Below are 13,252 nucleotides of genomic sequence, written 5' to 3'. Positions count from 1 at the left end.
GAAAGACATATCCTGAAATACGAGGGGCATGCTTTACCAACTCAACATCATTACCTTGATGGTAACTGTTACCCATTTTAAAAGCACTGGGAGAAACCAAGGGGACCATTTCTCAATTGATCTGCATGAACACTCTACAAAACTGATATTTATATATTGACATATATATTTATTTATATATATATATATATTTAGAAGTGATGATAATAGCAGTTACTATGGTCTCTTATTCTCTATTACTGTCTGGACCCCAGTTGGCTACAACAGGGACTAAATAACTTGTGAAATAATTTTTTTGAAACTGAAAAATGTTAGCAAATACCCACTCTTGATTTAACAAATTATCTCAACAGAGAAGCAGTAAGCCTCTGAAGTTTAAAGTGAATGGAAATCTACGCAATAAATATAATTCAATATACTTGTTCATTCATTCAGAAAATATTCTTTGACAGTTGACCACAATACTGTGTTAAAGTGCTTTGGGATGATGCCAAGAATTATCTTTTAAAACAAATACTTCTGATCAGGTACAAATCATTCACATAAATTCTCCTCTTTCTTGGCAGAGATGTGGAAAGTATTAAGGTCTCTCTTTGAATAAAATTAGCAAAGAGCAAAGGGATAATTAAACATTTGATCTCTAAGCATACCACTGGCATCTATTTCGGAATGGTTTAGAAAGAAAAAAATTCAACTTGTAGAGACTTTATTCCGTAAATGTTTTCTCCCAGATATCCTGACTACTTTCAAGTTATTTAGTGGGAAATACTTCTGTGCACAAAGGAAGAAGTAGTCCAGACCATGAGATTCTGTAAGTGGCTCATGAAGTTTTAGACTGGGGAATTGTGATCGATCTTGGCTACAAGGTGACGGTGTTCAGAGATGGCAAGGTCCCAGAGATCATCTCATCCAACTTTCTCATTACAGCAGTGACATAATTAGGGAAATTAAATGAAGGGAAGAAGTAGCTCAAGGTCTCTCCAAGGGTAAAAGAGAAACCTACTTCCTCTAACTCCATAGCAACACATCCACAAAGAGATATTTAATCTGTTCATCTTCTCAAAATACTATTTAAGTGTATTTCTTTACTTCAGATGTCAAGATTTCCCACCCCACATGCCCTAAACTTTATAAGGCAAGTACCAAACAGCATGGTTTTCAATATTGTGTGGAAAGGAAAATTAGAACACATAATATAAATTTCAGTGTAGACAATCGGGTATTGATATTGTGATATAAAGAGAGTGTTAGAAAAGTAATCCCAGAGTCATTTAGAAGATGGCAGCTTATGATTTTCTCGGTGGGAAATATGCACTATGGATGGCAAAAGAGCGACTTCCTTCAGACAATTAACATTTCTTCATTTCAAATGCCCGGAATCTAAGAACTCCCTTTCTCTGAGAATAGCATGGAAACATGTACATACCACATGTAAAAGAGACAGCAAGTGAGAATTTGCTGCGTGACACAGGGAGCTCTCAACACCTTGCTCTGTGACAACCTAGAGGGGTGGGATGGGGAGGGAGACAGGAGGGAGGTTCAGGAGGGAGGGGACATATGTGTATCTGTGGCTGATTCTTGTTGATGTGTAGCTGAGGCCAATACAATATTGTAGAGCAATCATCCTCCAATAATTGTATTTTGTTCTATACTTCTCAGTATTATACAGTTATAATCTTTGATAATTAAAAAAAATCTGCTAAACCAAAAATCATCATCCATCATATTCTTATCATACAGCCTTGAAAAGCAGTATTTTTAGAAACAGTAAGTAGTGAACTCATGGGACACAACTGTAATTCCAAGCATATTAAACAAACCCTGTTGAAAACCATTGATGTACAGAATGTTTGGCTAAATTGTATAAGAGTTTCTTTCAGAGTGAGACTGTTCTGCTGGCTCTAAAGATATTTCATAATGAAGAGACTCTCTCTAGTTCTTCTAGAGAGTATCACCATACCCAGTATTTGCCTGGCTGATTTAACTGTGAAAAATGAAAGTGAAAATGTTAGTTGCTCAGTCTTGTTGGACTCTTTGCGACCCCATGGACAATAGCCTGCCAGGCTCCTCTGTCCATGGAATTCTCCAGGCAAGAATACTGGAGTGGGTTGCCATTTCCTCCTCCAGGGGATCTTCCTGACCCAGGCATCGAACTTGGGTCTCCTGCATTGCAGGCAGATTCTTTACTGTCTGAGCCACCAGGGAAGCCCATAATTGTGGAAAGGCTGTGTATATGTGTGTGTTCATAGCTTGGATTCACATCACACAACTTGGGAAACAGTACTCTATGAGAAATGCTACAAAAACCAGCATATATTTCTATAGGGAACACAAAAGAAGGTATTACAATTTCATCATTATAAAATTTTATGCTGAGCAGAAACATAGTAATATTATTTGCAAATTAAAAAGGCATGTCTAAACAAATTTATGAATCATTCTCCAGTAAACAATGCTTCCAGCATTCAGTAATTTTTCAAACACATATCAGTGATACAAATGTATCCTCTATTGCACATTTAATTTTTCAAAACTCCCAGTGAAGTAGAAAATTTGATTAATATTTGAGAATTAAATTTTAAAAAAATTAAAATTTAGTATGTTAGATGGCAACTCTCATTCAATTGAAAAGGCGAATACAAAGACCTACTAATATGAAGAAGACATTTCAAATATATTTTTAAAACTAGTCAGAATTTTAAAAGATGAGGGGAAAATTATATTTTTATTCTCCCTAAAGTCTAGAACAATTGTTTTTGGCTTTTCTGTGTATCTCAAAATTAATAAATATATATATATTAGATTGGATTCTATAAGATCTAATTCAAATGATATACAAATAGTAACAATAACATTTGAAAATCACAGATGTCAGTCCATTTTTACTGAAAGAATTTGAGGTCAAAAAAGTAGGGGGACATTTAAGCAGTCTAAAATTTGTGTAAAAAAAATCATGAAAAAATTTAAATGGTATTTTATTAATCTTTCAATTATTACAATATCATTTTTATGTGATGATAGAAGAAAAAAACACATTGGGAAATACACAAAAGCTAGCAATATCTTTTTAAGGAGGCATTGTTTTTGTAATGAGATACATATTTCATGTAATCTGTGTTATAAAGTATTAATATATGTGGTACCATTTAGGTAGTTGAGGGTAATTGATCAGAAAGAGACTAATATTTAAATGCAGTACACTTTGTGTAGATTATTTAATCTTCACGATGGTTCTGCAAAATTATATATTTGATTACATTTCAGAATATAAACAGGGGCACCATATCTGTAGAATTTCCCTGGTAATACATCAGGAAGCTGAGACACAGAAAGTCAAGATAATTGACTAATACCATCCTCGCCTTTGGTTGATTCTGTATTGGAATCTAGTTATGCATGGATACAGTCACTCTTTTTCCACTACTTGGTGCCACATGAGAGCTGGCAAAATCAGCAGGGCTTTGCAAGAGAGTAATTTGAAGATGAAGAAGTATAACCTGTCCAAGAGGAATGTCAAATATCCTGAGAAGCTACGTAAGAAAAAAAGTTCTCTGGACTTATTAATTATTATTATTTCTTCTTGCTCCCAAAGATCTGATCTTAAAATGCAACCTCTCCCAGTAATACTTGGACCAAAGAATTCATATTAAAGCACAATCAATCATCAGTAAGTGGATTAAGAGAAACACTGAATAAGTGGTAGAGGCTAGAGAAGGAAAAAGAAGGGAATTAGTGGAGTGGAAGCTGAAAAATGGCCAGGAGCATGGCAAGTGGAAACTTTAGTCTACCTCATACTAAGCCTGGATGCTGTAGTCTAAGGGAAGAGCTTTCTCATATAGATTGAGTACACTACCTGATCTGGTGGATACTGACAGCCAGGCCTGGGCAATGGAGAACTGAGGAATGGATCAGAGGTTGGAGAGAGCACCCAAGCAGCAGCAGGAGGCATTAATGGCACCAAGTCCTCATGGAATCATTGTAGCCTATTTCCTAATCCATAGTGTCCCAGCTACTGTTCGGGGTTTAATTCATTGTGACAGCTCCTTTTACTACTTAGAGCAGAAAGGGGAGAAAGAATAGAAAGAGGCAAAGGAGGGCTTTCACAAACTTAACTCAGGGACATGAGAACTGACAGTGCAACAGAGGAGATAAAGCTCCACTTTCCACGAGTAGCAGGAATGAAACTCGGAAGAGCAGACAAGGTATGGTATGATGACTTGCTGAGCCACCAGGTTCTGCAAGAGGCAGTATGATATGGTAAGTGTGAGAGTGTGGACTGCAGAGGTTGGCATTCTGCTAATTACCCTCTTGGCCAACAGGAAGCAGAAAAATGGCGAAAGCAATGATGGGACCAAGCTAAGGCATCAAGGCATGATAGGAATGCTTTAACTTCAGCGCTATATTTGAAGGAAAGGGAAGAGATGGACTTGTGGTTCTTTTTCGGATATAAGTGTGAACCATTAAGAGGCCTGATCCAGTGGTCTTTCCAGATGACTCTTTTAGACATATTCCTCCTCAAAGTGCTCATCACTTCTATGGCCTACAAATGCAATCTGTTCTCCTTGCTGGAGGACCTAAAGGATGTACGTGTTCTAAGTCACTTCAGGTGTGTCCAATTCTTTGCAACCCTATGGACTGTAGCCTACCAGGCTCCTCTGTCCAGGAGATTCTCCAGGCAAGAATACTGGAGTGGGTTGCCATGCCCTCCTCCAGGGGATCTTCCAACTCAGGGATCAAACCGCATCTCTTATGTCCCCTACAGTTTCAGGTGGATTCTTTACCACTAGCGCCACCTGGGAAGCCCCGCCACCATTACAAGTCTCTGCCCTTGGGTTTAAGAGAGAAGGTGACAGGTTCCTAATAGAGAAGGGATTATCTAAGAAGCAAACTTAAAAATCTTTTTTTTTGTTGTTTTTTTCTTTAAAAAGAAAACATCTGAGGAGCAGCAAGCAGTTCAGTATCTACTAAGAAAAAGTAAGTGGCAAGGGGGTGAAACTCTTGAGAGTTCCTTGGACTGCAAGTGAAACTCTTGAGAGTCCCTTGGACTGCAAGGAGATCCAACCAGTGCATCCTAAAGGAGATCAGTCCTGGTTGTTCATTGGTAGGACTGATTCTGAAGCTGAAACTCCAATACTTTGGCCACCTGATACGAAGAGCTGACTCATTTGAAAAGACCCTGATGCTGGGAAAGATTGAGGGCAGAAGGAGCAGGGGACGACAGAGGATGAGATGGTTGGATGGCATCACCGACTCAATGGACATGGGTTTGGGTGGATTCCGGGAGTTGGTGATGGACAGAGAGGCCTGGCGTGCTGCGGTTCATGGGGTCGCAAAGAGTCGGACACGACTGAGTGACTGAACTGAACTGAAGGGGGTGAAAGAGACTTGTTGCAAAATCTTCATCTCTTTTCACATTCTATCTTTGGGTTAATTCCAATGCAACACTGATAACATTTCATGGTTTTTAATCAGGAGTTCTTTGGTAACTAGATTTATTACAATCAGCTCAGGCCAGAGGAGGTGATTATTAGAATTAGAAAGGTGAGTTTCCCAGGCGCAAGGAGAAGTGAGGCACACAGGCAGCGGAAGGGGAATGAGACCAGGGACTTTTCCATCCTCTACCTAGACCCATGTGCCCCGGACCCTTCATCTCTTCTCTGGCATCTGCTGTCTGTCTTATTTATATGTGGCCTGCCATGCTTTGGGGGCTTCCCTGCTGGCTCTGCAGTAGACTCTGCCTGCAATGCAGGAGACGTGGGTTCAATCCCTGGGTTGGAAAATTTCCCTGGAGTAGGAAACAGCAGCCCACTCTAGTATTCATGCCTAGAAAATGCCATGGACAGAGGAGCCTGGCAGGCTGCAGTCCCTGGGACTGCAAAGAGTCAGACAGGAGTGACTGACTAAACCAACACCGCCACCATGCTTTACCCAGTAGTTCTCTTGGTTCCTGAGTTTATGTTGCACAAATGAAACAGAGGTTCTGATGGCATCAGTTGAGATTGTGGGTTCTCTCTCATCACCTGTGGCTAAGTGGAAGAATGACTGTCCCTTAGGGGAAGTAGACAGTAGAAGGCATGTGGAGAAAAAAGTTTGGGAGAAGAAATAGTGGCATCTCTAATGTATTTTTTCTAACAAGGTCATTGTGAAGATCAAGGGGCGTTTAGAACGTACATGAAGGCATTTTATAATCTGTAAAGTACTATATAATAAGGTGATGGTTATCTCACACAAAATTCTCAAAGGTTTAATATCTGTGCTATGTTTTGGGAAGAGTCATCCATCTATTTGCTATTGAGTCAGAATGACACAAGCCTGAGAAAGCGCCAGTGAATTAAGATAAATCCAGAACACAGACCGTAAGAGGTAGATATTGTTCCAACACAAACAAAACCTCTTAAAGCAATAGGCTTCAAAAGACATGATAGAATTACAAGTGGGTTTTTTCATTTAAACTTCTTGCTCCCCCCCCACCCAGCTTGTTATGTTTCTGTCCCTGACACCAAGCTTGCAGCAGATGGATTTGTATCACAGGAACCCAAGAGCTAAACCCCATTCTGTAAACGTGTGTCAATCTGTCATCTGAATGTATATTTGCTTTTATACTCTGCTTTTCTATGTATTCATAAATCTAGCTCTCTAAAATGTATTTGAAGAATATCATTTAAATAAAAGATAAAACTTGAAGCAATGTTTATCAACATAATGCTTAACTGAATTTGTTCTTTTCTGTATTTGTATAATTAGTAAATTACACTCTTTCATCCTTTTCTGTTAGTATAACATCTCCCTGCTTTCAAATGGTTATGTGGTGTATAAATCAGATGATTCTTGCCAATAGTCAAGTAAGAAAACATATCTCTAGCATTTCTTGCCTCCCTGACATATTCTTTATATTTTTTCTCCCTGTGGAATGCTGTGCTGGCTTTAATTTTAAGATACATAATTTTCTGCTGTATGAAAAACAAAACAATTCTCAATCAATGCTGGTCATTAGCCACTTATATCTTAAAATGAATTTCAGTCAACGTGACTCCCCTTCCAAGGGTGTTTGCATATAAAATTTATGATGGAATAAAAAATTTTGTTTTTAATTGAAAGAACCATATGTGGAATTTTTTTTTTCTTCTAGAGGAAGTAATCCTCCTCTCTGGTACTTGCTGCCTTGATCCACAGTGAGGTTATTAACCAGGGTCAAGCTAGCCCTTCACATGGGTGTCTTTTATGTATATGCACAGGAGCAGCGACATGATGAGTGCAGATATGGCCACTGTGAGACAATTTCAAACAGGTGGATAACGTGGGGTGAGCTAGGGGAGGGCATTATGGGCAACTAGGCATGTACACCACTGAGAAGCAAAAGAGGTCTCTGCGAGGTAAAATATAAGTAAATAAACATCCTCGCAGAACAAATGTTGGTAAGATGGGCCATAAGTAAGTGCAAGACTATAGCACAGACGAGGCTTTTCCCCTGTGAGCTACAGCATTACATTCCTACCCCAACACATGATAATCCACTATATCAAAAATCAGAGTGAAACTGCCAAACAACTAAGAAGCCATAAACATTTTAAGTAATATTTTGCCTTTGAAACAACTTTCTTATAGGAAATGCATTGTATTTATGCTTCTATTTATATACATGTGTGTCTTGGGCTTCCCTGGTGGCTCAGACAGTAAAGAATCTGCCTGCAGGAGATCCAGGTTCAGTCCCTGGGTCAGGAAGATCCCATGCAGAAAGGAATAGCTCCCCACTCCAGTATTCTTGACGGGAGAATCCCATGAACAGAGGAGCCTGGCGGGCCACAGTCCACAGGGTCACAGAGTCAGGCATGACTGAGCGACTAACACTAACTACTGTAGATACAGATGCATACATTCTAGAAACTATAAAGAAACCTGTTAAAAAGAAGATGAAGACATTACTCAAATGCCATCTTCCAGGTTAAAAAAGAAAGTTAACATTTTAGAAGTTTAATTTTAGATACCTTACTTTACATATATGAGTAGATAAACACCTCTAAATAATTCAAAGTGGCATCCTGTACTATTTTTAAAGCAAAAATATTTTAATGTAACTTTACTTGAATGAAAGCAACAATAAAACTATTGATGTTTCTTCAAAAACACAAAAACAAAATAAATCTGCACTTAAAAGTTACAGCATGCAGTGGCCTCCTGCTCTGAAAGTTTGGGGAGAAAAAGCATATATCTAATTCCATAGTTTGGTATTTAATATTTTAGATTCCACATCTGTAACATTTATGCTCTTTCTACAACTGTAATTCCTAGTTGTCTTGTTCAGTTGCTAAGTTGAGACTGACTCTTTGCGACCCCAGAGACTGCAGCACACCAGGCTTCACTGTCCTTCACTATCCCCTGGAGTTTGCTCTGCTTCATACCTACTGAGTCGGTGATGCTCTCTAACCATCTCATCCTCTCCTGCCCCCTCCCTTTTGGCTTCAATCTTTCTCAGCATCAGGTCTTTTGCAGTGAGTTGACGATTTGCATCAGGTGGCCAAAGGATTGGAGCTTCCACCTAAGCATCAGCCCTTCCAATGAACATTCAGAGTTGATTTCCTTTAGGATTGACTGGTTGATCTCTGCTGTCTAAGGGACTCTCAAGAGTCTTCTCCAATACCAATGTAGTCATGATCTTATATTTAAATGATTCATTGCTCAGTACCCATCATTGGACCATGGTTTCTTTATTCTTTTTTTTCACTCATCTCACTGTTGGTTGGGTTGTTTCATTTGTATGCCCAAAGAAGTCACACTCTTGACATAACTTGACTTGCTCAAATTCACTATGTATAACATTTCATCGGTATTCTTTTCCCACAGAACTTCCTAAAAACATATTTTGAGATTCTGCTTCTTTTCATTAAAGTTACTTTTGATCTTTCAACATCATGATACTTCTTTTAGGGAATATCACATCCTCTTGATATCAGGAGGTATATGTACGATTTCTTTTCCCTTTTATATGTTGTCCCACATTTATTAGTACTGGACTGGTCTGCATCATAATTATAAATTTGGGTATGGCAAGTTTTCTGTTTTTTGGGGGGGATGGTTGGTTTAGTTTTAGTTAATTTAATGGAAAAGGAATACATTAAATTTTTCATTATTTGACATATTGAAGGAAAATTTTTGAAAACTTGTTTAGTAGCTCAGTTGTGTCTGACTCTTTGCAACCCCATGGACTGTAGCCTGCCAGGCTCTTCTGTCCATGGAATTCTCCAGGCAAGAATACTGGAGAGGGTTGTCATTTCCTGCTCCAGGGGATCTTCCCTGGAGCAGACCCAGAGATGGAACCCACATCTCCTGCCCTGGCAGGCGAGTTCTTTCTCACTAGCGCCACCTGCTGCTGCTAAGTCGCTTCAGTCGTGTCTGACTCTGTGCGACCCCATAGAGGGCAGCCCACCAGACTCCCCCGCCCCTGGGATTCTCAAGGCAAGAACACTGGAGTGGGGTGCCATTTCCTTCTCCAATGTGTGAAAGTGAAGTCGCTCAGTCGTGTCCGACCCCTAGCGACCCCATGAACTGCAGCCCATCAGGCTCCTCCGTCCATGGGATTTGCCAGGCAAGAGTCCTGGAGTGGGCTGCCATTGCCTTCTCTGAGCGCCACCTGGGAAGCCCTAATCACATAATAAAAAGAATAACTACACAGACACAGAGAACTCTTTGATGGTTCCCAGAGGCAGGGTGTTGAGAGTTAAGTAAAATGAGTGAAGGGAGTCAAAAGGTGTGAATTTCCAGTTATAAAATAAGTGTTGAGGATATAATATGCAGTATACTGACTATAGTTAACAATAATGTCCTACATATGTGAAAGCTACGAAGAAACTAGACCTTAAAGTCCTCACTGCAAGAAAAAATGTTTGTAACTGTGTATAGTGATGGGTGTTAACTAGGCTTACTGTGGTGATCACTTTGCAATACATACAAATCTGCATACATGAAATCATTATGCTGTACATTTGAAATGAACATAATGTTACATCAATTATACCACAAATTTAAAAAACAGCACATTGAAAAAAATAGCTGATGAATACCACTTTTAAATCAAAGCTGTATATATATATATATATATATATATATATATTTGAAATTTATATTCCTCTGTCTTTACCTGTCGGAGAAGGTGATGGCACCCCACTCCAGTACTCTTGCCTGGAAAATCCCATGGACGGAGGAGCCTGGTGGGCTTCAGTCCGTGGGGTCGCGAAGAGTCGAACACGACTGAGCGACTTCCTTTTCACTTTTCACTTTCATGCATTGGAGAAGGAAATGGCAACCCACTCCAGTGTTCTTGCCCGGAGAATCCCAGGGATGGGGGAGCCTGGTGAGCTGCCGTCTATGGGGTCACACAGAGTCGGACACGACTGAAGTGACTTAGCAATCTTTACCTGTGTGATCTCTTTCACCAATTGTTTTCTGATTATGATAACTTTATACTTTCAGGAATTTCTGTATATATATATATATATTATTCTATTTTTTCCTTATGTATTTTTTTCTCCCTTTTTTTCTGATTCTCTCTGATATTTTTTTCTCTCTTTGCTGACATGTTTTCTTTCTTCCCATCTTCTTTTTTCCTCCCCCTTTGGGCTTTCTCCAATTTTCTTTTTTCAACCTTTGTTTATGCTTTTTTCCCCTGTTTTCCTTTCTTCTTTAATTTTTCACATTTTTTTCCTGAATTTGTTATGATTTAAGCTTAGCATCTCCTGTTTTATTGAATAAAAATTATGGCCTCTCTCAGTTAATACATATTTATCTAAGAAAATACTGTATCTTTCCAAGTTGTCATTCATTGATATTTATACCAGAATTTCTTTGAAGCAAAAGAGTTTTAAGTTTCTGTTCTTAATTATCTTCTTTTATCCTCTATTAGCTGCTGTCCACTTTGAAATCATCATTTACTAATTATAATGGTACTATGACTTTAAAGTCTAAAAGTAAAATTTAAGCTGCAAATATACAAGTTTTTTCACATGACTTTAATAACAAAGCTAAATTCTGGGCACTAGGGGAGAAACTGCAAAGAGTTGTAATTTTTCATCCTGCATTTTCAATAGAAACTAAATGTGTACATTAATAAAAGGAGAAAAAGCAGTTAATACAAAGTATTCTTCCTCATGCATGGTGCACATATTTGGAACCTATTCTTTTTAACATCTTTCTAAATGATTTTCTGATTAACAAGCATTTCCTTAACTCAGAATTTTTATGTCATTTTGAATTCATTATCATATAAACTCCAAAAATTCTTCCTCTTCATTTTACCATCTCCTATTTGCAGCTCATTTTTTTTTTTCCTATATCACTCCCCAATGGTTGTTGCTGTTTAGTAGCTCAGTTGTGTCTGACTCTTTGTGACCCCATGGACTAAGCCCACTGTCCTTGGGATTTCCCAGGTAATAATACTGGAGTGGTTTGCCATTTCCTTCTCCAGAGAATCTTTCCAACTAAAGGATCGAACCCACATCTCCTGCATTAGCGGGCAGATTCTTGACCATTAGGGCCACCTGGGAAGCCCTCCAGAGTGGCTACAAAAAAATTCTTCCTCTTTAATACATCATCTGTTATTTCCAGCCCAGTTTTATCGATATCATTCCAAAATAGTGGCTATGAAACAGGCTTATAGGAAGTGTCTGTGACTGTCAACAGAAGTGGGAAGAATGATTTTGGTTGCCAGCCACTTAGCTGTTGTACAATAAAATATACTTTAAAAATGCTGCGTAAATATAATATGTTCTTACATAACACATTTGTTGACAAATGAAATTTGCCTTACCCCCCTCGCTTGTTGATCTTGGCATAGCCAGGTGAATAGCTCCCAGACATGGAGGATGAGCTGCTGAAAGCTGCATGGTGTAGTCCAGACACAAGGGGCTCATCACATTTTTCTGAAAAGAAAAGAAAGCCAGATTTAATAAAGACTGAATGATCACTGGCATATTTTTTGCTAAAAATCACTATTGACTACAATGAAAATTTCAAGATACATGATATATATAGCAAACAATTATAATTTATACAACTTAACACTGATGATTCTAATGAACCCTAGCACAATTTCAATAGCCTTCTGATTTTCAAGTTATAACTATGATAAAGTTATATATCATATTATTATTCCAAAAGACTTCAATGCAGGCCTGCTATCTCAGAATCATGAATAAAGTTGTGGCTGGTTATTTAACAAGATTTGGGATTTGGGGGTCTTGTCAAAATCTTCAGTTATTTATTCACTCTAAGGATGCAGGGTTAGAAATATGAGCTTGGAGGAGGGAAGACCAGGAGGAATAATATTCAAACTAAAAAATTAGGAAGGAGGTACCAGTAAGAAAGAACACAAGATAACCACCAACACGAAAGCCCTGCTGTCTAAAATATTAGTCAGTTCTCATTATACTTGACCAATGAACTGCTCTGGAGTTCTAATTTTCACTTGGCTTCTGCACTGGCATGAACTATTTTCCCCCCTCCTTCTTTACTACTGCTGACTTTCCCATTCCACTTTGATGGCTGGTTCTCACCTTCCTAGTGTCTATATACGTTAAAGTGCCCAGGACTCAACCCTTGGAGCTCTTCTCTGCATCCTCTTGGTCTCTGGGAGACTGCATCAAGTGCTATGTCTTGTCATACTGGAGTATCCCCGATCCTACCACCTCACTTTGCCTGATCCCCTGGTCCAGGCAGCCATCAGCAGTCACCGCTGTGAATGCACAGTCTTCCTTCCTCCTCCTTTGCCATAGTCCTTCTGTACACAGCAGCCGAAAGGGCAGTAAAAGTACACAGGTGGGTAAGATAGTTATTGCACTCAAAATATCCTCTGGCTCCTGCTCTCAAGTCACGTGGAATGAAGTCCAAGGTCCCCCAATGGCCCACAGCAGCCTCTGCACTGGTCACATCCTCCAGCATTGTTGTCCTTTACCGTCCAGCCACCCTTTCCTTCTTACTGCAACTACAGGACCTTTGCTGTCACTCTTCCGACGACCTCAAGGCTCATCCCTCACCTCCCCCAGGCTCTGTTTAGTGTTATCTCTCACAGTGCAGACAAGTTTTCCCAGTCCACCCAGCTATACAAGTACTCACTGCCCTCACTCTCTGTACCACGCCTTGCTCTATTTTCCTTCATCGCATTTACAGCCATCTGATATGTTGTGTTTTCATGCATTCAATTGTTTGATTGCTTTTCTCTCGCATGACATTAGAAGCTCCATGGAAATAAAAGTTTTGAGAG

The 13,252-nt window shown here is 39.1% G+C and overlaps 1 protein-coding gene across 1 annotated transcript in view; it reads right to left on the bottom strand.

Moving 5' to 3' along the window:
* Positions 1-13,018, bottom strand: part of CNTNAP2 (contactin associated protein 2) — a 1,639,050-nt gene extending 1,626,032 nt beyond the window's left edge. The window contains exons 1-2 of the mRNA XM_070787139.1: positions 12,983-13,018; positions 11,801-11,912 (exon numbers count right to left, since the gene is read on the bottom strand). Coding sequence (XP_070643240.1) covers positions 11,801-11,912; positions 12,983-13,018 — 148 coding nt within the window. The remainder of the gene's footprint in view (positions 1-11,800; positions 11,913-12,982) is intronic.
* Positions 13,019-13,252: the final 234 nt, after the last annotated feature.

The sequence above is a fragment of the Bos indicus genome, chromosome 4 (assembly GCF_029378745.1).
Source record: "Bos indicus isolate NIAB-ARS_2022 breed Sahiwal x Tharparkar chromosome 4, NIAB-ARS_B.indTharparkar_mat_pri_1.0, whole genome shotgun sequence".
NCBI classification, from domain to species: Eukaryota; Metazoa; Chordata; class Mammalia; order Artiodactyla; family Bovidae; genus Bos; species Bos indicus.
Note: the sequence above shows the minus strand (reverse complement) of the source record. Positions and strands in the feature narration are given on the sequence as shown.